Source organism: Tripterygium wilfordii, chromosome 4 (assembly GCF_013401445.1).
Source record: "Tripterygium wilfordii isolate XIE 37 chromosome 4, ASM1340144v1, whole genome shotgun sequence".
Classification (NCBI taxonomy): domain Eukaryota; kingdom Viridiplantae; phylum Streptophyta; class Magnoliopsida; order Celastrales; family Celastraceae; genus Tripterygium; species Tripterygium wilfordii.
In genome coordinates this window covers 2,768,711-2,794,688 of record NC_052235.1, presented here as the reverse complement: position 1 = coordinate 2,794,688, position 25,978 = coordinate 2,768,711, and the positions used below count along the sequence as shown (strand labels likewise).

The window sequence follows — 25,978 nt, the reverse complement described above, 5'->3', positions numbered from 1 at the left end:
ATTCCCAGACCTCAAACACACAGCGTGACACAGAGACTCCAGACTCTTCGCAATCTCAACTCTCAAGCGCAGACAGCCAGACACTCGCATAATCTGCATTTTCACTCTCAGAAACGATAAGAACCGCAGTGATGGAGTGAGAGATACTTTTTGCGGAAACGGAGTACAGAAGAAGTTAGAGATGGAAACTCTTGGAGCTCGAAACTTCGCAGCAATGGCGGTTTCTTCTTTCCCTACGTGGAGGTCGCTAAGAAGAACGATAAGAACTAACCGTAGTGTTTGGAACAGGAGGTTTACTTGGTGTAAAGTAAGAGCAACTACTGCTGGGAGTGAGAGCTATGTGGCCGTTAAAGAAGATTTTGCTGATGAGGAGGATTATATCAAGGCCGGTGGCTCTGAGCTCTGTTTTGTACAAATGCAACAGAAAAAGCTCATGGAAAAACAGTCTAAATTGGCAGACAAGGTTTTGTTTCCGTAATTGTGCTTTGTTTTATGCATTGTAGCAGTTATTTTGTAAGTTTCAAAATACGATTGCAGATTACTTGATTATTACAATGCATAGAAATAGAGGTCGAATTGATTATGCGTACTTAAGATGAAGAATAGGATAGAGTTTCATGAGTTGACTAGGTGAAATTTTCAAATAGTGAGTTGATGGCTACTTTAGGAAGGTTATATGCTCTGTAGATAGAGGTCTAACTTTTTGGAAGATTTTTGGTGCTATTACTATTGCTTTTCACAATATAAACAATTAATAATCTATAATGTCTACACTGTGCATTTTCCGTGGCTGGTTATGTTGTCTTCATTATTGTCTAGATGAAACTCCTTCTCATCTTTGTTCTATTTGGTATATATACATACATTGCACAAAATGTTTTAAGGATGTATTGTCCATTCTTTCAATTTTCTTTTCAAGTAAATTCTTATGTCATAGATTTTAGTTTTGCTCATCCATCTGTGTTGATTATATCTACAGTTAAAACCAATATCCGCTGGGGATATGCTGGATCTGGTGGTTATTGGATGTGGTCCGGCTGGTCTTGCTCTTGCTGCAGAATCAGCCAAGTTGGGGTTACGGGTTGGACTTATCGGCCCTGACCTTCCATTTACAAACAATTATGGCGTATGGGAGGATGAATTTAAAGGTATCAATTTTTTCTGTCAGAGAGCTATTCAATGCGTTGCCTAATTGCATTTGAGATGTGGTTTCTATGTGTCTTCAATCCTTTTAACTAGTTAGCTCACTATGTTGAATTTCCACACCAGCTGAACCTATGTTTGTTTTCTTCTTTTAGGTTAGGTCGATACCTTATTTTCCTCCTTGCAGCATCTGTAAGACTAAAGACTGTAACATCCATTTATACTGAAATTCTTTATATGATATAGAAAGAATGTGTCGACATTATTGAACTCCTTGCCTGCTTCTATTGGCTTTTAAATCGATCTCCTCAAACTCACACAAGGGTTAAAGTCTCGATTTCACCTCCCTCAAAAATTTAAGAATATAACCCCATATTTATCAAAAATAAACTTTTAAATTAGTGCCTTTTATTACATTTTCAGACCTTGGACTTGCAAGCTGCATTGAGCATGTTTGGAGGGATACCATTGTCTATCTTGACGACAATGATCCCATTCTAATTGGCCGTGCTTATGGACGAGTTAGTCGGCATCTACTCCATGAAGAGTTGTTAAGGAGGTAAAACTGTCAGAATCCATATTCCACAAGTTTTTAATGTAGACATTCTATTTCTTACTGAGTGGTTGATGTTGAGGATATTTATCAATAGATAATTAGATTTGTGATCTGTATTAATTTCACCTAGGTGTCTCGAGGCAGGTGTTTCATATCTTAGCTCAAAAGTGGAAAGCATTATGGAAGCTACCAATGGTCATAGTCTCGTAGCTTGTGAACATGACACTGTTGTTCAATGCAGGTATGATATGATGGTTTTATTATTTTATTTTTATATTCAAGCAAACTGTAATTGAGCTTATCTAGTTTTAAAATTTTATACTAACATGTTTCTAGTTTCTAATATATGTTTATAGGCTTGCAACTGTCGCATCTGGTGCAGCGTCTGGAAAACTTCTGCAGTATGAGGTTGGGGGTCCCAGGGTATCTGTCCAAACAGCTTATGGTGTGGAGGTAGAGGTAAGATGTCATATATGCTATTTTAGACAAGTTGGAACAGTGACTGCTGATCCAAGTTTTCCTGCTTTGAACTTAATTTCAATGTGTAGAATCTGTAAATATTCCCTTATACCACATATCAATTTCCTATATTCTCTGCTTCCCCCTTATTTTATCTTATCACGAGAGCATGGTACCAAATCGTCCCATTCTCCGTATTCCAGAAAAGTAGGTTGTAATATCTACAAAGAGATCCAAAGCACTTTAAATAACTTTTGGTGCAAATTTTGGATAGTGTAGATAAGAAAATCTCTGTCTTTTTAATACTGCCACCACTTTGCAAAATTACTCTCGTAGTGTTCTTGCGTATGTTGCTTTCTACTGCTACCTCTGTGATAATGAGGATGGAGAAAATTAGAGTGTGTTTGGATCAGTCCTTTCTGATATTCCATGCTTGACCAATGTTTTCATGTATTCAGGTGGAAAACAATCCGTATGATCCAAGCCTGATGGTTTTCATGGATTATAGAGACTGCACCAAACATCAAGTTCCATGTTTAGAAGCTGATTATCCAACATTTCTTTATGCCATGCCTATGTCATCGACAAGAGTCTTCTTTGAGGTTTATTCTGTTTCTTCATTTGATGTAGCACATTATTTCATCTGTAACTAATATGTGCAAAATTGTTTGAGTATTGTGCTTCAGGAAACTTGTTTGGCTTCAAAAGATGCTATGCCTTTTGATTTATTAAAGAAAAAGCTAATGTCAAGGTTAGCAACTATGGGCATCCGGGTTCTGAAAACTTACGAGGAGGTAATACTGGCTTCCTTGTGATAATTTAATTTTTTTTTATTCTTCTGTATTAGATTATCGACCAAAAAATATATATTTTTTCATATTCCCCTTTTGAGTATAAAAAATCCTCTCATGAAAATGTAAGCTTTTGGAGCACATTTTATTGGTAGGAAAATTTTTGGTAAGTCATATAATTTCTATTTATAATTTTTGGGAAATCAGAGAGCAAGCTCCAATGTAAGGATTCTGTCTGATAATTATTATATCAATCAGGGCTGTCACGTGGTCGAATTCATTGTTCTTACTATTCTTTGAAGAGTATCAAAAGTTCCCAGTTTCTTATGTGTAAGTATAAAGTTATATATCAATATCTGTATTGATCGATTTGAGATCTAACTTTAGGATAGTGGTAAAATATCTACAATTGTAACTTAGGTGTGTTGCAGCAGTAAACCATAGAAATAGCCTCTCTACAATTTGGGGGTAAGGCTGTGTATATCTGTTCTCCCGAGGCCTTGAGTATTAGCAGGTTCTTGTGCCCTTGGCTCTATCTATAATGATTCAGCAGTGTTTGTTTGTACTTTGTGCCTAAAATTTTCTCGTGATCCTCCTTTCCTTAAAGTTGTCATGATATATCAGATTGAATTGTAACATATCAATCTTTAATGCAGGAATGGTCTTATATTCCAGTTGGTGGTTCTTTACCAAATACAGAGCAAAGAAACCTTGCATTTGGTGCTGCTGCTAGCATGGTGCATCCAGCCACTGGTAAAAAATAAGCGAGTTAATATATGCTTTGTCCAATTATTCAAACATGGTGAACCTTCCTAGCCTCAAATGTAAAACAGGATATTCAGTTGTGAGATCGCTGACGGAGGCTCCAAAATATGCTTCTGTAATTGCAAATATATTGAAAGAGAATCATTCTAAGGGCAAGACTACTCATGAAAGAAGTAATGTGAATATCTCAATGCAAGGTAATTAAGTAAGGCTTTATTGTTATTTATATGGAGGTAAACTGCTTACTTAGCAACCTAGCGTCCATTATCATTAAGTGCTATATGGTATATGCATCCAAAAATCAAAATGTGACATTTAAAATGATCACTTTTAATCATCTTTATGTTTTTTATCTTCTTGTTCACTTTTATCCCTTTATGTTATTATACTGGGAATACATGCAATTAATGATGGCTGAATGACAGTAACACATTGTAGTGTAGCTACTTTTTAAAGAACCTGTGGTGCTCATGATGCATTAAACGTCTGTAAAATTTTCTTTCGTCAGCTTGGAATACTCTTTGGCCACAAGAAAGGAAGCGACAAAGGGCATTCTTTCTTTTCGGATTAGCACTTATTTTGCAACTGGATATTGAGGGCATTAGGGCATTCTTCCAGACTTTCTTCCGCTTACCTAAATGGTATGATTTGTATTCTGAAAGTTTATTCTTTTTCTTATGTATGAGAATGTTTTAGTTATTTCTTCAGCCAATCAGTTGTCCCATATTCAGGTACATGTGCTTGCTCTCATGGGAGAGCTTAGCATTAAACTGTATTAGTGAAAATTTTCTTCGCATAATACAAAAGCAATACTGTCTTAGATGGAGGTGGGTGAAAAAATGGACGTTTCTAGAGAGTAATCTAGCGAACATGGAAATGAAGCTATGAAGTTGCTTTTGGCATAGATCTTACCTTACGAACAAACCAAGTGCTCTCCTTTTAATCTTTTTTCTCCATCTTTCTTAACTGCCTCTGGTTCCCGTATTCACCCTATATTACTGTTTCCAAGATTTTTATCCTCAACATCCTCATCATTCATGGAGGGTGTCGGGGGAAGCATTTTACAGGATATCAGTTAGATAGTGGAAGCCCAGGGAAACATCCAATAAATCTGAGATACGCACCAACTAGCAGGGTCTTTGGTTGGTTTGTTTCATTCAAGCAACCAGATGAAACTATTTTGCAGAACTATGATACAGAGTCAAGAGATTCAAGTATTTAAACTGGAGCCGGGCCAATAGTACTGTCTCTAAACGCTAATGCCTGTGGTGGTCAAAGACAGTCGTGTAAGCTGGTTCTGTTCATTTTGGCTTAGGATGAGATTGGGAGCACTTTGGAAGTGACTCGTTGTGACACTCATTGCATATGCGAGTTGAAAGTACTTAACCGTGATGTAGGTTAGGGGGGCACTACTAGTTCAGATGGAAATTAACAAATTTCAAGGCAAAAGAATAGGCACCTGACACTCCTTTTGGTTTTCTATTCCAAGAAGTTAATTGGATCATTCTGGAAGATCCAAACACTCTTAGGTCCCAACTCCTTTATTGGAATCTACTGATTTGGTTAGGAAAAGAATGTCATTGGTGACTCATCTAGTCAAAGATGAATGGAAATGACAAATAACTTGTCAGTTTAAACAAACTTATTTTCAATGTTTGAATGGCTTGTTCTTGATTTTGAGTAATCAACTTATTGACAACTGTTGCCTTTCCACAGGATGTCGCAGGGGTTTCTTGGCTCTAGTCTCTCCTCAATGGATCTTGCACTGTTTTCCTTGTATATGTTTGTTATTGCACCAACTGATTTGAGGATGAGTCTCATCAGGCATCTGCTTTCAGATCCAACTGGAGCAACCATGATAAGAACTTATCTCACACTATAGATGATGCATCTTTTGTATTCTCCTCTTTTGTATTCTTTTTTTTGGGATTGCCACTTTAGATTTTGCACCATCTGTATATTAAGCAAAATTAGAATAGGTCCGCTACTACTTGTGAGTTACTGAGTTTTGTGCATTGTCTTTAGCATCAAGTGTTCGTTATAAATTTAAAATATTGTTATGTGATGTCATTTTGATGGTCAATAGAAGTTTTGAATTGATGCATGAGCACAAGCTAATTTATATGCAATCAAAAGATCTTGCAATATATTTGGACTTTGAGCTTGTTGATCGATGCTTTCAATTACCAATTTGAGATCTTCTTCCTCCTCAACACCCGACTGATGAGGCTTTAGATCTTTCTGGAACTTATGCTTCTTTGTTTGGCGGCAGATACTCTGGCTGGTACCAATTTGTAACACAAACCAGCATGAAATCGTTCACGACGTTGGTGATGAAATTATTGGGCCCAAAACAAGCCCAAATTATTTAGCTGTATGACTCAGGCCCATTTTCACCGACACACTGACACTGACAGTCATTTTGACTATTCGAGAAAGAACCCCAAGTCAAACGTCAAGTCGTCAACACGAACCCCGTCGTCCACTCATCTGTAACTAGCCAAAATGGAAGGTATAACCTCCGCAATTAGACGCCCAAACTTCCACGAGAAGTAGCTGCGGCAAAGATGACGTCAGTTGCGGTTGCCGTGAACGGTGGCGCAAGATGCGGAGGCAAAGGAAGCAGTCGCGCTGTACGGTGGACGCTGAATAATTTCTCCCCGAGCGACCACCGGTTCATCTTAGTCCACGTCATGCCCGCGATCATTTCTATCCCAACTCCATGTACATTCCTTCGCCTTTTTTTGTCCTTGTTTAGTTTCTCTTTGAATATTTTCGTTTAGCGAGTTTTTCCGAATTGTGATCAATTTTGAAAATATGTTGGGAACTTGAGAACTTATTTCGGTAATTGATGAGTGTGTAACTTCTGATATACTTTGTGCTTCGATATATGTTCTGCAGCAGGAGAGCGCATACCTATTGAAGAATTGGATGCGGATACGGTGGCTCTGTATGTACAGGAGGTGAAGATCAAGTATGGAGAAATATTTATTCCTTATAAGAAATTATGCAAGGGAATTGAGGTGAATTTGATCTTTTTTCAATTATTTTAATTTGATATTTGTTGAAGTTGAGCCTGCAAATAAAATTGAATAACATGCCAGATTTCCTTCAGGTGGAAACAATTGTGTTGGAGGATGATAACCCTGCAAATGCACTTCTAAGATATGCGTCCGAGTCAGGGGTTGATCATTTAGTGTTGGGCTCTCGTTCTGTAAATTGTATACTGAGGTAGTTTCCCGTTAGTACTCATTGGGATTCGGGATTCATTATATTTCACTTTCTTATTTGAGGTGCAAACTTCAAAAACTTTGCTCTCATGGTTTTTTCTGAATGGAGTCTTCCGATTATAATTTCTTTTTGCTGGTAGGAAATTTTTTTTATTGAAGCACCAAGAAGGTGTAGAGTAGGGTTGCATACAAACCAAGCTTTCTATTCGAGCTCGACAAGGCTCGGTTTGAGTTCGGGAATTCATGAGCTTGAGCAAAGTTCGAATCATATTTTAAGTTCGTTTGTAATTCGAGTTTGAATTCGAGACAAAAGTTGTTCGAGTCAGTAGGCTCGTGAGCCAGCTTGAATACATTTAATAATATTTAAAAAATTAATAACAATCTTATATATAATATGTAATTATGTATAGTAGTAATAAATTATATAACATATTGTAAAGTTCATTAGTATTGCTTTAGCCTTCAAGAACTCACCAGCTCGATACATTCTGGCATGCTTGCAAACTGAGCTCGAGCTTTCAAACGCATGATCAAACCAAGCTCGAGCCCACACATGAACTTGAGCTAAAAACAAGCTACGTGTTCGGCCCGATTACAGCCCTACCGCAAAGTAACTATGAGGAATAGCAACATTAACTGTTGACAATTAACTGTTATTCCTTTTCCATATTAGCATACGTAGCATTAATTGTGGTGGACATGCCCTTGTCATTCAATGCTAGTGTCATTTTCTGATATTTATATATTTGGAAGTGCTTAATGATTCTTGTGGAAACTACTTTGATTGACGTTTTAAGCTTAACTGTCTGGTTATTGCTCTTTGGTTGAATGCCATGGTGTCTTTCAAGAAAATTTCTTTAGCATTCACAAACGAAAATAAATGTTAAAGGAGTATGAAATTTTAAGTCTACTCGTGGAAAAATTCAATTGATTGTTCTTCAGGAAGTTTGAAGGTCCAGGGATACCAGAAAATGTTTTGAGATATGCTCCTGAAACTTGTGGCATTTGCATTATATATGGACGTCGAGTTATCACAAAGTCAGCTCATCCTTCAACCTCTGGTGGTATGTCTGGATTGCTTTCTTTAATAATCAAAAAGTTCCTACCTGTTGGAGTTCTTCCATTTCTTTGTACAAAGACTGACCAGATCTGTAAAATAATACATTCTCTGAAATAGGTTATCGGGGAGGTTCCAAATGCAATAACGAGGAAGTATCTGGGCTTAATTCCTATTCTTCAGTATCCAGTGTTCAAAGGACTTTTGGAGCATTGTCAATGTCTAGTGGTTTCTTAAATTCTGAAGCATTGTCACATGTAGACCCTTCTACAAGTGTTAACTTAGGAATGGAAAGGGATTATCAGAACCTGGGAGGTTGTGAAATTATTACCACCAGACATTGCAATTCCACAGCTTCAACAAAATCTGAGATGGTATTGATCAGTACACCTGTTTTATTGGTGAAATTTATAGAATATCATTTCCAAATTCCAAGGTGGTGCTTTATCAAGTTTTGAATATTTTGATATTGAATGTTTTTCTGCAGTCAGATGCGCAAGTTGAAGTTGAACAGCTACAGGTAGAACTTCAGAAGACGCGTGCCTTGTATGAACAAGCTTGTACAGAGCTGGTTCATGCCCAGAACACGGTGAGACATCAGTCAACTTATCGTATCCCATGCTTCTGACAACATATCTAGGTTAGAACTCTGACAGAACTTCTCTCGAATTTTGGACTTTTAATATGATCGGAAAACATGTGGTCCAGTAGTAGAGTTGTAGGGGTGCAACCTAGATGTCACATGTTCAAATCCTGAAACAAACTCTTCATATATTTTGTGGAGGTAAGATCTGCTTACATCTTGTTTGTCCCCAACCCTACCCACTGTGAGAGTCTTGTGCATGTGTGTTCACCTTTACAAATCTGAGTGAAAAAACATTAAAAGTTCATGTTGCTTTTCAAGCTATATAAGTATATTTTTCTTGGCTCTAAAGTGGCATGCAATGGGACTTTTGCATGTATACGTGCAAAATATCGTGTGTCATGGTAACGGTAGAAGATGAGCTTGAAGTAATAATGGCCGCTGAAAGATATTTACGGATCTATATTTAATAGCTGGACCGTTAGACATAGTTGCTTTACTTTGCAGGTCCATTTACTTTCTTCTGAGTGCCTGGAAGAAGCAAGGAGAGTGAATGCTGTCCTGGAAAGAGAAGATATATTGAGGAAAACTGCCGCTGAAGAGAAAGCAAAGCGTCTGCAAACAATCAAGGAGGTTGAGGAGGCAAAGACTTTACTTGCTAAAGAGGTTTATGAAAGGCAGATAGCTGAACTGAATGCTCTCAAAGAGTTTTTGGAGAAACAGAAGTTTGTTGATGTGCTTTTCTCGAGTGACAGAAGATACAGAAGATATACTAGGGATGAGATAGAGGAAGCAACTGATTTCTTCTCGGAGAACCGTGTGATTGGCGAAGGAGGGTTCGGGAAAGTTTACAAATGCAGTCTTGATCACACTCCAGTGGCTGTTAAGGTTTTCAATTCGGATGCCATTGACAAGAGAGAAGAATTTCTGAGAGAGGTAATTTCATGTTGGATAATTGATTTTGGTTGCTTTTAAATTTCTAGAACTTTTTCCCTACAAATCATCAAGTGACTGTCAAAGTTTAGTGATCTCTTGCTCCTCTGACTCTTGACTTCCTTGGTCCTCTCCAGTTACTAGTGAGTTTTTTTTTTTTTTTTTGTCTCTTTTCTTTTGAGCAACTACCAGTAAGTATTTTTTAACAAGTTCAAGCATCCACCACCAACACGTTGCTGTAATTGTAGCTTAAATTATCTGTCCTTTGAATTCCAGGTTGAAGTCCTTGGCCAGCATCACCATCCGAACATAGTTTTGCTGCTTGGAGCCTGCCCCGAGACCGGTTCTCTGGTCTATGAATACTTGGAAAATGGAAGCCTGGAAGACAATATTTTCCACTTAAATGGAAAACCAGCTCTTTCTTGGAATAGTCGGTTCCGAATCACTTTTGAAGTTGCTTGTGGACTTTCATTTTTACACAATTCAAAACCAGAGCCTATTGTCCATCGAGACCTAAAACCAGGCAATATCTTGTTGGACAGAAATTACACAAGCAAAATCGGGGATGTAGGGCTAGCTAAGCTCATATCAGATATTGTGCCTGACAACATAACGGAGTACAGAGAGTCTGTTATTGCAGGTACTTTCTACTATATGGATCCTGAGTATCAGAGGACTGGCACTCTTCGACCCAAATCAGATCTATATGCTTTCGGAGTTATAATCCTACAGTTACTGACAGCTCGTCATCCAAATGGACTACTATTGACAATTGAAAAGGCCCTTTTAGACGGTTCTTTCCCTAGCATTCTAGATAACTCGATCACAGATTGGCCACTTGCTGAAACGGAGGAATTAGCTCGAATCGCACTGAAATGTTCAAGCCTGAGATGCAGGGATAGACCGCATCTTGATACTGAAGTGCTGCCAATTCTCAAAAGACTTCATGAGTTTGCTTACACTACACTAAAAGCTGGGGTAAGCAATAATCATGCACCAAGCGACTACTTTTGCCCTATTCTTCAGGTGAAAAGTTCAACTCCCTGAAATGAAAATTTTTTCTTTTGTAAATATCCACTATATCAGCATCCACTTCAGACTTCGCTTACTCTTCATGCATCATTATGTTGATAATGCAGGAAATAATGGATGATCCACACATAGCTGCTGATGGCTTCTCGTATGAGCACGGAGCAATTAAGGCATGGCTTGAGAAACACAATGTATCGCCAGTCACAAAGCTGAGACTCCAGCATTCCTTTACTATCCCAAATTACACATTGCATTCGGCCATAGAGGAGTGGAAGTCACGCGTAAAATTCCAGAAATCATAAATGGAAGAGATGGTTCAATTTGTTGCCACTTTATGCAGAGCCTACATTCGGGAAACTTCATAATCCTCTGGCTTAACTGTACCCATCTGAGTCTCCAGTGTTTAAGCACATGAACACATGAAGCTGTAAACTACTGTAATTACGTAACGTAAATAGGGCTGCATTGTTACTTCGACAAATAGGAGCCCTCGATGTGGGATTTTCATTTGTTATACAGTAATAACGACTTTGTTTCTCTGTTTCGTCACTGGTTTGAAGAACAATGGGCCATCTCAACATACAACTGTACTGAGGGACCAATAGTACTGCCTACACTTGCCACTCTTTTAGTTTGACGTTTGCTGTAAATACTTTTTTTCCCGTATGATTTTTGCGATCAATACTTAGGAGATAGAGAAACATTCTTACATCACGGTCAATTGGCAGGACAAAAAGTCGAACGACCTGATTTGGTACATGTACATTGCATTGGCTTTTCTTGTATTTTAGGTCACTATACAAATAGCACAATCCTGCACTTCTAATATTTGCAAACTGTATTACATTGATTTGAGACCTGCAGCACAAATGGAAATCCAAAGTCCAAAGGCATTGATACACGAGATCAAATTATCTAAATTGGATATTTCATGCATCTATCTGTGTAAATTCTAAAGCATTTTCATCAGGATCTCGTGTGAAGATTGCTGGCCTCCCAGACCGGCTCAATGTGTAGGGGATACCTAAAAATACAAACAAGAGACCAAGACGTTTATGTTTCGCAAGCGACTACTCCTCATGGAAAAAAAAAAGCCATTCAAGAGACACTATGATATCCTGATTTCACTTTGTTCAGACATACTTTTGCTACTGTCAACTGGCGAACAAGGAGAAAAAAATACTTACCAGCACTATCAAGGATTGCTTTGAGCTTGGACACATCTCGAATTGCAATACAAGTGTGTCGATCTCGGCCACCATGCTCAGGCCGTCCAGTTAAGGGGTCAGGATTCGGAAGTTCCATCAAATGAATCATTTCAGAACCGATCCACAACCAAGCACCTCTGTATGGGAGCTTATCATGTGGCCTTGCCTCATTTATTTCAAGACCTGATTTTGAAATGAAATTTCTGTTACTTTGAGAAGGGCAAAAGGAAAAAGCTAATAGGATCCATAAATGTCACCATAAGGCATAAACAATAGACATACCTAAGATATTCTGATAAAAATCAAGGGACCTTTCAAGGTTTTCACACAGGATCCCGACATGGTGAATGCTGACTAGACCATAGTCTGCAGCAAACAAGTAAAAGGGAAGTTTGGCAGTTTACCAGAATCACATAAACGTATGGAAAACAATATGGGGAAAGAAGAAAGTTATATGCAACATTAAAAAGGATGCAGCAAATCAAAGCTAGTGTCGTTTGTGTTTCAGCTCTGCATATGTTCAGCAATTATTTCACACACACACTCGAGCACTCACCCACACGCACAAACACACAGAGAGAACTTTGTTTTTGCTTCCTGCCGACAGTTCTGCAATTTTTGTAAGATGCACACTTCACAAGGATTATTACCAAGCATAGACAGCCCTAGATATATCATGGCAGACAAGTATCTTGATATCATTCCCACTGACTCAAACAGAACTATGTTCACATAATAATATGTAGCAGACTAGCAGTGTTTCATACAATGCAAAAAAAAAAAACTATCGCCAACACCGTACAGAAGAACACTAATTCATTCTCTGGAGCTTCAACATAAATAGAAACAAGTTAGAAAGATGTTTTTGACTAAAATTGAAGTCAACTGTTTGTGTGATATCTTATCCGGCACGGTTTTACAACTGTTACAAGTTCCTAAGGCCTACCTTGATGAAACCAGTCAGGTTTACCTATGGCTAGTTGCATTTTCTTCATTACGTTCTAGAGGAGTAAAATTCGATAAAGAAGAAAAACCCTATGAAGGGTTACCTATTTTTTCATTGACACTAGCTGATTCTTTCTCAGTCACATTTCCTTCAACTGACATCTTTGCTTTTGTCTTGAGCCAAAGCCCATGACATCTACCATTTCTCGCAATTGTCTGGTTAATTCCCAATGTAGGCTTGGTGTAGAAACTTGAATAGGTTACCTACAAGGCATCAAAAGAAACCTCACAAATCACAAGAAGACAAAGCACTGATGACTGTACCGTGTATTCTAGGATAAAACAAAGAACAAAAACATTCAGTATCATCAAATGACGAAATCGAACCCGATCACAGACTACCAGGTTTCAAAAACCATAAAATAAAAGAAATCAACCTGAAATCAAACACTCCTTCGATATAATTACCAAAATATCGAGACCGTATGTTTGAACAACAACAAGGAACTACTCGATTCCGACTAGCCATTTACACGGTCAAGCATTACCTTGTGTTGCAGAGGGACCGCGATAGTTGAACTGAGAAGAGAAGCCATGGATGAACAATCAGTGAACCAGGGCCCCTGGCTTTATTTGACTATGCTGTTTGCAGACCAAAACGCCAAACAGCAGTTTAAGTTTTAACCACCAAATTTCGGTTTTTTTTTTTTTTCCCCGGATCACAGACTGCGAAAATAAATAACAGCCAACCACCTCATACTATTTTGATTTACATTCTTTGGGCCGCTTTTGGTCTTGGGCTTCGGCCTTTATGTAATGCTCCTTTCCCAATCAGGGATGTCAGTCGTTGGGCTTGGGCCTTTATGTCTTGTTACTTTCCCTGCCAATCAGTCCATCACTAATCAGAGAGAGTGTTAGAGTGGATGAATTTAGTCCTTAATAGGTCGAGATTTGAGAATATTGGGGTCCCTGACCCAGGTTGGCAGACTGATATGCCATGTCAGCCTCGAAGAGGGACAATCGTATCCACCTCAGCACAAAAATAGTTTTATTATAGCCATGTGTGCGTGCAACGTCAGCAAGTTAGCTGACTAGATTAAACTTTTAGACATGTGTCCACTTGCAGTATCCTTCCCAAGAGTGAAGTGAACACCCAATTCGCCACACAAGCTGGCACATCATCTAAAAAGTACACAATCATTAGTCTGCATCAGCTCCACAGTCAACACATTGGCTCGGCTGTACAAAAATTACATCGACTCCAACTCAAGCCGAGTTTCTTCATATATATATATATGCTATTGTCTTTAACAAGATCCTCCAACGTCCAAACAGAGTTTCGAAGTCTAAAATCTCCTCCAACTGAAAACCGGTTTATCCATTACGACATTACATTCCTATATAACTAAAATAGCTGCACGAGCCGGCTCAAACGTTATTCTCCCCAAAACACCCCTACATTTGTATCCAATTTTTGAATATTCTAACGGGACAACTTACGGGCAAAAGAGTAAATTTATATAACAGGCAGCACTCCGTTGCCGATCAAAACAGAGGGCGCCTCGTCCTCCATGGTTCCCTACGAACCTTCGATTTGGAGCTCCGATTCCTATTAAATATCAAATTCGAATCTCCTTAGTACAAAACCGTTGAGGCTTTACGGCACCACACACTGACTATCATTCGCACGATTATTCAAGGTGGATTTATGTACTTCTTTTAATGAGTATGTTCACCTTTTTTTTTTTTTTTTTTGAATTCCGTTGATTCAAGTTTAGGGTTTCTGTTCTTGGTTATTGTTTTGGTAGTTGAGGTTGGATTCTGATTTTCTTATTTTAGTTTGTCATTATTCAACTTGTAGTATTTAGTTTTTGAATTTTCCGACATGTAATTTAGTTTTTGTTTGTTTTGGCCAAGGAAATATTGAAGGAACTTAGATTTTGAAATTAGATGGAGAATTAGGAGTGGAACAGTAATCTGAAGCTTAGACTAAGAAGCATTCATGTAAGGAGTATCTAATTATATGAATGTGGGTTTTGTGTTCAATGAGAAATCTGATCACTGGAAAAATATTTTCTGCTAGTTTAATGAATGTATATATGGTTTTAGATTTATAGGATTGTGAATTCTAACTTAGTTTAGATGCTCCTAGATCATGAATTCTAGCTTAGTTTAGATGCTCCTGATTTTATGCAATTGAACTATCGTTTGGATGTTCTAGCATTTGACATTCAGTTTATATATCATTTACTTTTATGACTATCAGCTGGTGAATTTGTAAACTAGTGTTAATATAGGAAGATGATGGGATCACATTTGATGGACTTTGCGTTTGGTTTCTTGGCATTTTTTTTTCATCCCTTTGCAGGTGCATTGTGTCAGGTTGGTAGAATTTTGAAATTGCCTTTTATGTGCTACGAGACTGTATCTTTGTCCTGCATTGTTCTACTTACTGGATTTACAAGACCGTGAATGTCTCGGAGCAGTATCTTATGCCATGGCTACATCTAGCAAGTTTGATTTGTCATCAGGTAGCCCAGACAGGCAGCTATATGCTAATGGCCAGCGTGGATCCAACTTAGCTGTTTCCACAGACAGATCAGTTAGCTTCCGTGAGAGCATGGAGAATCCAATTTTATCCTCTCTCCCGAACATGTCTCGGAGCAGTTCTTGTGTGACACAAGGAGATGCTGTCAATTTCTTCCAATGTTTGCCTTTTGATCCAAAGGTAGTGGCTGCAGACCACAAGTCTAATCATCAAGGGGACTTGAAGCGACATATAAATGTGGCTCTTGGCTCAGTGGATGATTCTCCTTCTGTTTCTTTAAAAGGAAAGATGCTACCATCTCCGATGCCTGAGGAAATCAAGCGCATCAGGGATGGTCTGTGTGAAAATTTGTTCAAGGCCAGGTATTGTTTTGTATATCTTTTATTTGGTTAATTGCAGTAATAAGCTTATTAAATTCTTTCAATTAACAGGGAACGCGTGAAGATTTTCAATGAAGCCTTGTCTGTATTTAACAAGTTTTTTCCCAGTGTACCTTCAAAAAAAAGATCACGATTAGATGGTTTCTCTAATGACCGGCCTAATGCCATGCTATCAAGTGATCAGTCTGTCCTGGTCTCAAACCTTGGTAAGATTGGACTTCAAAATCATTCCATCTCAGGTTTTGAACATGATCAGCAAAAGTCAGAAGAAAGGGTCAAAAGTGCCGTTCCAAAGAAACGCACCCGGACTTCTTTGGTGGACATGAGGGTCTGTATCATCAACCTATCACTTTTATGTGTGTTTTTTTGGCTCCTTTTTTGTTGGTGTTGTGTTTTTCCCTTGTTGTTGTTCACTATAATTGCCTTGTAATAACCCTCAGCTATATGTGTTGCATATGGACTTGGCAGTATTTATTTTCTGTTTATTTTTGCATTATAGTGATCACTACTTGCCAGTGTGGTTTTGCTGTTTAGATTCCTTCTGTTTTGCCTTCTCGCCATGTAATATATAATTGTCCTTTTAGTTTATTTACCCTTTTCTTCTTAACACCCCAATCACCTTTACATTTTTCATTGTCTGTCTTATTAGGGGACAGTATTATTTTTTGTTTAGATTGGAAAATCATTTGTTATTTAGAGTTTGAAAGTTCTTAATGTTTTAGCGGAAGAACTTAATAACTTATGTGACTAAATTATGCAGTTACTTTCAAATACTCATATTTGCATACATCTACCTATTAACTCTTACACATGGATGTGTTTAAGCATTAGTCCTGCATGGTTGCACTGATGCTTTTTGTAGCATGATGCATGATATGACACTGTCTCTCCAAAAGAACTTACACTTGAGTGTGATAAAACTAGATGGATGCTCGGGGTAGTACTATTGTCAGGACATCTGTTGTTGTAGATAGGGAGAGGGAAATGGTAAGGCTTGCAAATAGTGGTGCTGTTCAGGGTGATGATCGAAGTCTCTCCATTGGGGTTGATGGTTGGGAAAAGTCGAAAATGAGGAAGAAGCGCTCTGGGATAAAGCCTGATCTCTCTCCAACTTTGGTGTTGGCTAAATCCACTGATGGTTATCGGGAACCTAAACAGGGAATGCAGCAAAGATTTGTCAGTGATGTTCGATCAAAGTCCAATAACGATTCCTATGGGTTCAGGTCTGCTTTCTTTAAGTGCAATTATTAGATATCGATTGTGGAAATTATTAAAACCCTCATCTATTAAATCTGTGTTTTTCTTTTATAGAAATATCTGTATCCACCTCATTTTTGCTACTTCTCTCTGTTGCCAATTTGGTTATGCATGACCTTTATTTATCAGTAGAATTTCCTTTCAGTATATTGTTTCTTGAAATTTTATAAGCTCATCATGAGAATCCTGTAGTAGTAGTAGTAGGGCGTTGTTAATACGAGTGATGGAGGTTGCATCACTTGTCCCCTCTTTATTCTGGAAGCTTCTTTGTTTTTTTACCTGTAGGCCAGGAGCTGCAAATGGAGCTATGGGAATTGGAAAATCAGATGGTGTTTCACAACAGACAGGCTTGGTCATGCGGTCGTCTGTCCTTAGGACTGATGCAGCAGACAATGGTTCTCTTCTCAGTGAGAGGAGAGATCGTTTAGATAAAGAGAGAGTGAATCTTCGAGCTGTTAATAGGTATACATATTAAATAGCATCACAACCCATCTGTTATTTTCTTCTTATGTTGCGTTGGGAAGGGACGGGGGTTGTCATCACTGAAGTTGTTCGTCTGTCAAAATAGTTTTCTCCCTTGCCCTTCATCATTCCTTTGTTCTTTTTCCACTATTTCCACTTTCCTTTTTTTCATTGTGGAATTTTAGTCTGGGTATAGAGCACCTATGTTTCTTGCTTTTTCAGTATTTTGTTTTCCAAATTAATCATTATTGATTTACATGCTCCTTTCCTATAAAATTCAGGACAATCATTCGAGATAGTCCTAGTTCTGATAGCACTATGTCAAGTACAAAAATGAATGCATCTGTTCGTGGTCCACGATCAGGGTCAGGAATTGCTCCCAAGTTGTCACCAGTTGTCCAGAGAGCAACTGCTTCTAATGATTGGGAGCTTTCCCATTGTACAAATAAGTCAGCTGCTGTTATTGGAGTCAATAATCGCAAACGCACGACATCAGCTCGGTCTTCTTCACCACCTGTTGCCCATTGGGCTGGCCAGCGGCCCCAGAAGATCTCCCGTACTGCAAGAAGAACGAATTTGGTTCCTATTGTTTCTAATAATGATGAAACTTCTGCTTTGGATGCTGTATCGGATGCTACAGGTCACGAAGTTGGGTTGGGATTTGCCAGGCGCTTGACTGGAAGCTCTCCACAGCAAGTTAAAATAAAAGGTGAACCCATGTCATCAGCTGCATTATCTGAAAGTGAAGAATCTGGTGCTCCTGAAATTAAATCAAAAGAGAGATGCAAAAAGTCAGATGACATAGTAGAGAAAGGTGGACGGAATGTCCAAAAAATGTCTACTTTGATTCTGCCGACAAGAAAAAATAAGCTGCTTACTGGGGAAGACCTTGGAGAAAATATACGGAGGCAAGGAAGGAGTGGGAGGGGTTTCACTTCTGCGAGGTCTCTTGTGCCAGCATCTGCTGAGAAGCTTGGCAATGTGGGAACAGCAAAACAACTTAGGAGTACCAGACTTGGTTTTGTGAAATCTGATAGGTGAAACATATCTTCCCCACCTTTGCATTCAAACAAGAGAAAGAGAAAAATCTATTCCTGCATTTTGCTTTTTCCTTACTTATTTTCAGTCATGTAAAAATTGGCTTGACCATTGGGTAATCTAGCTATGTTACGTCAATTGGAATAAGTGCTTATCATTTTGTGCAATTCTTATGCAGCAAAACAGGTCGTCCACCAACTAGGAAACTCTCTGATCGTAAAGCTTATAAACATCACAAGCATATGGCAGTCAGCACTGCAGCTGATTTTTTTGGTAGTTGTCTTTTGAATAACTAGTATTCCTAATGATCTGTGCTTACTTTCTCTGCTCTCTTTTCACCACTGGTTCATTGTAGTTGGTTCAGATGATGGGCATGAAGAGCTATTGGCTGCTGCTAATGCTGTTATTAATCCTGGTACCATTGCAGCTGAAGATTTTTATTCATACTTTGTAAAATGCTCTTGTACTGTTGGATTAATATAATTGATTGTTCACTGCAGCTTATGCACTTTCCAGCTCATTTTGGAGGCAGATGGAGCCACTTTTTGGTCTTATGTCGGACATAGACATTGCTTCTTTAGAGCAACGGGTGATTTCCTGTTTTTTTCCCAAAAGAGTTGGTGTTTATGATCATGATTCTGAAAGTGAATTGTGTCTTAATGAAATTTACATACTTTTTTTATAGTCTAACAACTTTACTTAAGTCATGGATGCTCTGCAGGAAACATTCCTTCTTGACTTGTTGATACTTGTCAAGTTTGACTGATTATGTCTATCATATAGCAATATTTGAAGTTATCTTACTTGTCTTGATAATGTTGCCTCAAAAAAGAGGTGATAGTTGTCATTTCCATGAAGGATTGTTGTCGCACTTGTTGCCTTATACGTGTTAGAATCTTTTAATGAGCTTCCACATTCTATCATCTTCTTGGAAGGCTAAAGCGTCTTTGTGTTATGTCGAGAAATCATTTTAATAATCTGCAAAGTATTTTACATGTATACGAAACACCAATGCCTTGTTTAGTCGTCGAGACTTTTTATGATTTATTCTTTAAATAAACTTATGCACTGTGCAATGTACTAGTAAAAACTTTTTATTGTGTGAGTTACGCTAATTTTCCTTCATATTATTTCAGGGAAGCTTTGAAGGCACTGCAGCAACAGTAGCAACAGATCCTAATCCTTCTGGTGTAAACGGAATTAACATTGTTCCTAATGGAAATGGATTGATTGATAGTGATGGAGAAGTGGGACTAGCTGGTGAAACAAGGGATATTACCCTTTGCCAGCGACTCATATCAGCTATAATTTCAGAGGAAGATTATCACAGTGGAAATGATGAACTTGAATGTGAGGAATATGGAAGTGAAAATGATCTAGATGGAGAGTGTCAGGAAAATGGATTAAATCAACTAGGTAATATTCAGTTTGCTGGGAATACGCCTTTTAAGGGTTATAGAATGCCTGGTGAGCGGGAATGTGGCCAGCCAAAAGTTAATATGTTGGGCACCCCAAGGACGGGGATCAACTCAAACTTCGGTCATCCCCCAAATGGACAACTTTCAGATCAAGCACCAATGCCCCGCATAGCATATCCTGAACTTCAATATGATACAATGGATATGAATGAAAAACTTTATCTTGAGCTGCAAAGCATCGGGATTTGTCCAGAAATTATGGTACGCTATCTACACTAGAAATATAATACTCATTTTGGTTTTTCTTTTAGACCTATGTTACTGTTTCATCAGAATGGGTATTTTATAAAATATATATCATTTGGCAGTTTTTACCGCCTCTCTCTTTTCTTCTTGTGGCTCGTGTGCATGTGTTTTTGCAGCATTAGGAGTGTGGTTGGTAGTGATATTTAGTCAAAACCTTTTTCTCAGTTGTTTGGATAATAAGAATAAAACCCTTCGAAGTTTCTTTGTTGTTCTCTTTCCTGTTCTTTGTGCCTTTTGTTTCTCTTTCCTTCTGCCCCCAATTTTTTTTTCTTTTCTTCTTTACGTCCTCTTTTCTTTTTCTTCCCCTTCCCCCTTTCTTTCTATCTCTCCCTTTGTGGAGAGGGTTGACACATGTTATTCTTCACACTTTCCCGCTTGAACATTTTATCTTATGTGCCATCGCAGTATGGAGTCAAGGCCTGTTTTTGAATTTGCTGAGACTTGCATGGAAAATTTTTTGATAGTTGGTTTAACTCTTACTTTTTTGGTTCTCTTGTGGTAATGAATCCTGTGTTTGTAACTTAGTAGAAGCTTTTGATAGACTTAAAAGCATTCTAAGTCGTAATTTGTTTCATGTTTACCTCTATATCCCTTTTAGTGGCACTCCCTTGGTGCCTTGCAAAGTACTACTTTTTCAAGCAAAAGAGAAAAAAGGGCCTGTTTATGTATCTTACCGATCACTTGTTTCGTTGTCAGCCTGATAGAGGACAAAAAAGGACTGAAGGAATCTCCATGGACATCAGCAAGTTAGAGGAGGAGTACCATGGCCAGGTATTTTCCTTTTCTTACATTACTAAAGCCCTTGTATAAATTGGCTCAAAATCTTCACCTTCTGACCATTTTTGATACTGCGTTTCCATTTTCTTATGATTATTATAAGAAATTATGCAGAGTATGATTGAGTTAGATTTTTTTTTTCTTCAATTACAAAATTATTTGTTACCAACTCTCCATCTCATGGTATTTCTCTGTTGATGCTACAGATTTCAACAAAGAAAGTCTTGCTGATTAGTCTGCTAAAATCTGCCTCAGAAAACAAAGAACTTCAAGAAAAGTAGTGACATTGTCCGCTCTTCAGATGACTATACCTTTGTCTCCTTTCGTGAAAAAAAGATATTGACCACTTTTTTTCGTATCTTTCATGTAGGGAATTTGAACAACATGCTCATGACAAACTTGTTACTATGGCTTATCAAAAGTATATGGTAATATTCTGATGTCTTCGCTCTGTTTAATTCTGCCATATATAATGACTATCACGGCAAAGCCAAGAGATATAGGGCCAGATTAATGTAGCAATGCTCTTTAAAACCCAAAAATAAAAAAAGAATAAATGCTTCTTCTGTACTTAGTTTATGTCTTCTTGGAAGGAGGCTGTGGTTCGTCAAATTGGCTGTTATGGAATGAAAAACAGAGCAATGTAAAGAGTAGAAACTACTGCAATTATGAGATGTTATTTACTGAAAGAAGGTTGGGAGAATGTAGAAAAGTGAAGATGGTTTGATCAGTTTCCATCTTTTCCTTTTTGCTTTTGAAGGGGGCTTTACCGGTAGATTGTTTAACTAGGTCAGTCTGGTGCATAACGTTACCAACATTGTGGCGCCTTCAGAATATCAGATGTAGCTATAGTCCTGCGCTGCCAAGAGGCATCTCCATTAAGTGAACAGATGACTATCAATTTGCATATAATAATGAGAATTATTTTGGTTTAGCGCATTCTGGTCTATTTGGTTTGAGAGCTGTTTTATGCCTTGGTGTGACTCCTGTAACTTTTTCTCATTGTGTTCGCTTTTAAACTACTGTTGAGGATTTTTGATTTATTTGAATGTAAGCCCTTTGTTTCCTGTCCTATTTATTGCATGTTCTTCTCAAAAAACTAGTTATTACTTCTTATTCCAGAGGCTATCACACCATGGAATGATGGTTGGTGTCCTTTCTTTTCTTTTTTAAAATTATTGATTGATCAAGTCTCTATGTAGACTTGTTGGGGTCCTAATGCCACCGGTGGGAAGAGTTCCAGTAGTAAAATGGCCAAGCAATCAGCCTTGGCATTTGTCAAGCGCACGCTGGAACGATGTCATAATTTTGAAGATACGGGCAAGAGCTGCTTCAGTGAGCCCTTGTTTAAGGATATCCTTCTTTCCAGGCCTTCCCAACTAAATTGCTCACAATCAGTACATACTCCTACAGATGGTGAATCTGCAAAACCATTTAGCGATACCTCCAGTCGTTCACTGGAAGGTAGAGTTTCAGGTATTTATTGATGCCGTCTGGTCAAGAGTGTGGATTTTTCTGTTTTCATATGTGTTTTAAAAAATAAGAGATAGGTCTTTTTCCCAGTAGATATATTGTTCTTCATCTTATTTTAACTGCCTTTTCCTGACACATTTCTTTTGGGACATATAGCAGAATATGATTTCCAGATTTTTGTGTCTTTTCTGCAGCTTCCATGATATCACAGCCAGCGAACCTAGTTTCACAGTTGAGTCAGAATGGGGACAGTTACATTAATTCCTCTGGTATGCTTCCAACCGGAAATCAGTTAGCTGAACAAACTTCTGTGAAAGAAGATGTGTGGTCAAACAGGGTGAAGAAGAGGGAAATATTGCTTGACGACTTTATTGGTGGTACTCTTTGTACTTCATCTAGTGCCCATTCAGGCATTGGAACCTCTCTATCAAGCAGTACAAAAGGTAAGAGGAGTGAGAGAGACAGGGAGGGGAAGGATCAAGGTAGAGAGGTTTTATCTATGAATGGAAATAATAAGATTGGTCGACCTGCATTATCTAATGCCAAGGGTGAAAGGAAATCCAAAACAAAGCCTAAGCAGAAAACAACTCAGTTATCTGTTGCTGTTAATGGCCTTCTTGGAAAGATATCCGAGCAACCCAAACCAACATTGCTTTCTGAGTCAAAGTCTAGTGAAATGACTTCCAATGCAAAGGAGAAAAATGGTTTTGGCTTGGACTCATTGGATGAAGCTATTGACTTGTCCAGCCTACAGCTACCAGGCATGGATGTATTAGGTGTTCCTGACGATTTTGGTGGCCAAGGGCAGGATCTGGGTTCATGGTTGAACATCGATGACGATGGACTCCAAGATCATGACTTCATGGGCCTTGAAATTCCGATGGACGATCTTTCAGACTTAAAAATGATGGTTTGAAGTTACTTTCTTTGTATAGTATTCATTATACTTTTGACAGATGAAAAGTAATTGCTGTTGTCAAGAAATGATGAGTACATTGTTGGTCATGGCCATCCAATTAGAAATTAGGTAAATAGATTCTTTTGTAGACTTCTCAAGAAGTTAATATAATATTTTTGATGTTTTGCGTCTTCCGGTATTAAGTTGGTGGGATCTACAGTAAAAATCTTTTGTTCAAGGCACAAGTTAGCATGTCTTAGTGCCAGTGGGTTATATTTTAGCAAACACTGTATCCTGGCTGTGGCTTTTACAGATCCGATAACAATGCTTTTGTAAATATATTTAAAGTTTTTTTAATAAAATGAGTTTTTTTTTTCCAGTTGAATGATCTCTTGTTGGGGTACTTGTATGGTGTCTTGTTCTGTCCCATTCTTTTTCAAAAACAATTAAATAGTTCTTTTTAGTATTGCCACTTGTTGGATGCTCAGTTAGCGCCACTAAACTGATTTCTGCTGGTCAGCTGTAATTTCTTTTTTAAAGCATTGTTTTTTAAGGGATCTCCCTGAAGGTTAGAGTGAGAAATATGTATAAAGTGCTCGTTCTTCACTCTACTTTTGTATTCATTTCTTTCCTCTTTTGATGCATTTATCAGCTCTCAGTATATCGTACTTTCAGGTAACCAGATGGTAGATTTTTCCCTCTCATTTTCTTTCTGCTGTCATGCTTTAGAGGCAAGTTGCTCCAGACCTCAGCTATTCATGAGTTCTCATTTGTGATACTACATTTACAAGTAGATTGATCATGCTTCATTGGTGGAATTTCCTTTTTTTAATTTCAGTTGATGGTGAGCATATAATTGTTATTTCAACCTGTGATTCCATTTTTTGTTCTGGAATCAAAGTCCATAACACTTGCTTAAAATTATCAGTAATCATTGTTCTTGAGTCATTTTTGGGAAGATGTGTTTCAACCTGGAAGAAAGGGGATCCTGTTGTGGACTCCAAATTATCTGCATTCATGTGGCAGACTTCAAAATATTTGAGATTAGAACTTTGATGATCATGACGATGATGTTTTACATAGAATAGATTGTGCTGGCTCATCTTCCAAATTTAAGTTATTTTGTATTCTATTTTGTCTGATTTATTTCCACAGTACCTACTGTATACTGCATATTTTGTCATCAAGTGGCGGCCATTTTTGTTCTCCTTTTCTTCCTGCAATATCTTTTTATCATTATCATTTAAGCACTTTGTTTTTTTCACATGGAATCAGCGCAGGAGAAGAATTGCTAGGGCCTACAGTAGAGGCTGAAACTCTTTGAGGTTTGTTGCTTGATAGCATTTATCATGTATGATGATCATCATTGAACTTTCTTAAGTTGTCCACCATGTAGCTGGACCGGTGATAATTTTTACTATTTTTGGTGTCTGAAATATTAGTCATTCTTACCATTTCTTTTTTGCCTTTGTTTTAGTGGGATGGGGTTGATACAATATTACACAAGTCCCTTCCTTGAATACAATTATTGTTGAGATCAAAACTGAGACTAAGGGCTGAACCTTTACCTTGTAATATGAAAACAATTGACGATGTTGCCTAGCTATCCCAAGTTACTGCCAATTTTTGATATTGCATTGCTGTTGGACACATATGGTATCTCTTCAATCATGTCAAATTACTCATATTGTCGTCGTGGTTCCATTCATTGAAGGACCCTCATTTAGTTCTGCTGGACTCCAAGATTTGTACAGTTATGGCATATCAGGTACTTTGGTTCCATAAGGCAGTCATTCTATTCATCCTTTTTTGCTCGAGTTATCTTACACTTCTTTTTTGTAATTTTCATCTCCGGGTCAAGTTCACGGAAACAAAATAATTTTAATTATATTCCATAGATCTAGGAAGCAGTTATTTTCTTTTGTCTGGTGCAGTAGTATAGTCTCTAGCTTAAATTTTTAATCCATGGAGTTTTTATTGCACTGCTGGTGTATGCTAATTTTCCCTAATTGATCTTCTGTCAGTGTACTATGTTGGCACTGGCACCTCATTAGACAGAACAACTGCTGGTGATAGTCTCTCTCCCCTTTAACCCCCCATTTTAGCATAGGATTAACATTCTTTACAGCTGCCCGTGCCTGGAGATTAGGGCTTCTGATTGTGCCCAAGCCCAGCCCTAGTGGAGACCCCGTCGCTCCAAGAATGGAGGTGCCCATCCGAATATGGAGTCGACAAAAAAAAATGCTTCAGAAGAGGGCGACAATAAGTTTATTCGATATGTGCACTTAGCCACTTACAGTATAGTTTTATCTCGAGTCACATTTGAATTAACTTCAATATGGTGTGTTGAATACTAAAGTAGGTTTGTTTTGAGATTTTGCAGAAATGCATATCATACGAAGCATTTAGGACGAAGAGATGAGAACATTTCGAGGTTCCTGGTGAAATTTTTTACAGCATCAAGGCAACTAGATAATCATCATGCTTCTCCAAAGACCTCCCAATATCTGAGTGAGAGCAACAACTTGAAGAAGAATTTCTTGAAAGTGCATACTAGCACACAGAATGTTCAGGATATTGGGGGAAAGGGTTTTGGGGAAGGTAATAGTTGCAACCACCCAAATAACTCATCCAAGGAACACCTATTCCAGAAGCCAAAGTGTTTGAGGATTGAATGCTGGAAGCATATGTCTAGAGGATTTGGATTGAAGATTGAGGC

The 25,978-nt window shown here is 38.1% G+C and overlaps 4 protein-coding genes across 10 annotated transcripts; 3 read left to right on the top strand and 1 right to left on the bottom strand.

Annotated features, from left to right (window-relative positions):
* The first annotated feature begins 1 nt into the window (after position 1).
* On the top strand, positions 2 to 5,847 carry LOC119995954 (lycopene epsilon cyclase, chloroplastic). The gene is made up of 11 exons (XM_038842438.1): positions 2 to 463; positions 980 to 1,148; positions 1,567 to 1,702; positions 1,830 to 1,940; positions 2,056 to 2,158; positions 2,617 to 2,760; positions 2,845 to 2,952; positions 3,606 to 3,702; positions 3,783 to 3,911; positions 4,223 to 4,355; positions 5,431 to 5,847. Exons 1-11 carry the CDS (start codon positions 182 to 184, stop codon positions 5,594 to 5,596), a joined length of 1,578 nt encoding a protein of 525 aa, XP_038698366.1. The 5' UTR covers positions 2 to 181; the 3' UTR covers positions 5,597 to 5,847.
* Positions 5,848 to 6,167: 320 nt separating this feature from the next.
* Positions 6,168 to 11,093, top strand: LOC119995953 (U-box domain-containing protein 34). The gene is made up of 9 exons (XM_038842437.1): positions 6,168 to 6,438; positions 6,616 to 6,737; positions 6,830 to 6,945; positions 7,887 to 8,008; positions 8,122 to 8,375; positions 8,489 to 8,590; positions 9,092 to 9,520; positions 9,794 to 10,543; positions 10,657 to 11,093. The coding sequence occupies exons 1-9, from the start codon at positions 6,282 to 6,284 to the stop codon at positions 10,849 to 10,851; spliced, it is 2,247 nt and encodes a 748-aa protein (XP_038698365.1). The 5' UTR covers positions 6,168 to 6,281; the 3' UTR covers positions 10,852 to 11,093.
* A 182-nt stretch (positions 11,094 to 11,275) lies between these two features.
* LOC119995955 lies at positions 11,276 to 13,407 on the bottom strand. Its single transcript, XM_038842439.1, has 5 exons — positions 13,251 to 13,407; positions 12,807 to 12,966; positions 12,040 to 12,123; positions 11,737 to 11,940; positions 11,276 to 11,573 (listed from the first exon to the last, which is right to left on the bottom strand). Exons 1-5 carry the CDS (start codon positions 13,296 to 13,298, stop codon positions 11,479 to 11,481), a joined length of 591 nt encoding a protein of 196 aa, XP_038698367.1. The 5' UTR covers positions 13,299 to 13,407; the 3' UTR covers positions 11,276 to 11,478.
* A 655-nt stretch (positions 13,408 to 14,062) lies between these two features.
* Positions 14,063 to 25,943, top strand: LOC119997202. Of its 7 annotated transcripts, none has more exons than XR_005467981.1 (17): positions 14,064 to 14,402; positions 15,071 to 15,084; positions 15,234 to 15,612; positions 15,682 to 15,958; positions 16,555 to 16,853; positions 17,173 to 17,349; positions 17,631 to 18,386; positions 18,566 to 18,660; positions 18,743 to 18,802; positions 18,888 to 18,976; positions 19,524 to 20,066; positions 20,808 to 20,882; positions 21,095 to 21,165; positions 21,259 to 21,316; positions 22,091 to 22,364; positions 22,556 to 23,388; positions 23,935 to 25,943. XR_005467981.1 is itself a non-coding variant. In XM_038844067.1 (15 exons), exons 2-15 carry the CDS (start codon positions 15,200 to 15,202, stop codon positions 23,275 to 23,277), a joined length of 3,909 nt encoding a protein of 1,302 aa, XP_038699995.1. In that variant the 5' UTR covers positions 14,064 to 14,402; positions 15,071 to 15,199; the 3' UTR covers positions 23,278 to 23,638. The 7 variants fall into 7 exon arrangements, 1 of the variants encoding a protein (XP_038699995.1); XR_005467978.1 differs by having other exon boundaries at positions 15,071 to 15,612; positions 23,935 to 25,557; positions 25,643 to 25,943; XR_005467980.1 differs by having other exon boundaries at positions 14,063 to 14,402; positions 15,071 to 15,612; positions 18,752 to 18,802.
* Positions 25,944 to 25,978: the final 35 nt, after the last annotated feature.

Excerpts from the sequence above, each read along its gene's own strand:
- LOC119995954 (XM_038842438.1), top strand. The coding sequence starts at position 182 with ATGGAAACTCTTGGAGCTCGAAACTTCGCAGCAATGGCGGTTTCTTCT. Across the intron at positions 1,149-1,566 it reads ATGGGAGGATGAATTTAAAG|ACCTTGGACTTGCAAGCTGC; the intron begins GTATCAATTTTT and ends TTACATTTTCAG. Across the intron at positions 2,953-3,605 it reads TTCTGAAAACTTACGAGGAG|GAATGGTCTTATATTCCAGT; the intron begins GTAATACTGGCT and ends TCTTTAATGCAG.
- LOC119995955 (XM_038842439.1), bottom strand. The coding sequence starts at position 13,298 with ATGGCTTCTCTTCTCAGTTCAACTATCGCGGTCCCTCTGCAACACAAG. Across the intron at positions 12,967-13,250 it reads CGGTCCCTCTGCAACACAAG|GTAACCTATTCAAGTTTCTA; the intron begins GTAATGCTTGAC and ends GATGCCTTGTAG. Across the intron at positions 11,941-12,039 it reads TTTTTATCAGAATATCTTAG|GTCTTGAAATAAATGAGGCA; the intron begins GTATGTCTATTG and ends TTTCAAAATCAG.
- LOC119995953 (XM_038842437.1), top strand. The coding sequence starts at position 6,282 with ATGACGTCAGTTGCGGTTGCCGTGAACGGTGGCGCAAGATGCGGAGGC. Across the intron at positions 8,376-8,488 it reads CTTCAACAAAATCTGAGATG|TCAGATGCGCAAGTTGAAGT; the intron begins GTATTGATCAGT and ends GTTTTTCTGCAG. Across the intron at positions 10,544-10,656 it reads ACTTTTGCCCTATTCTTCAG|GAAATAATGGATGATCCACA; the intron begins GTGAAAAGTTCA and ends TTGATAATGCAG.
- LOC119997202 (XM_038844067.1), top strand. The coding sequence starts at position 15,200 with ATGGCTACATCTAGCAAGTTTGATTTGTCATCAGGTAGCCCAGACAGG. Across the intron at positions 17,350-17,630 it reads AATCTTCGAGCTGTTAATAG|GACAATCATTCGAGATAGTC; the intron begins GTATACATATTA and ends TATAAAATTCAG. Across the intron at positions 21,317-22,090 it reads TGGCTTATCAAAAGTATATG|ACTTGTTGGGGTCCTAATGC; the intron begins GTAATATTCTGA and ends GTCTCTATGTAG.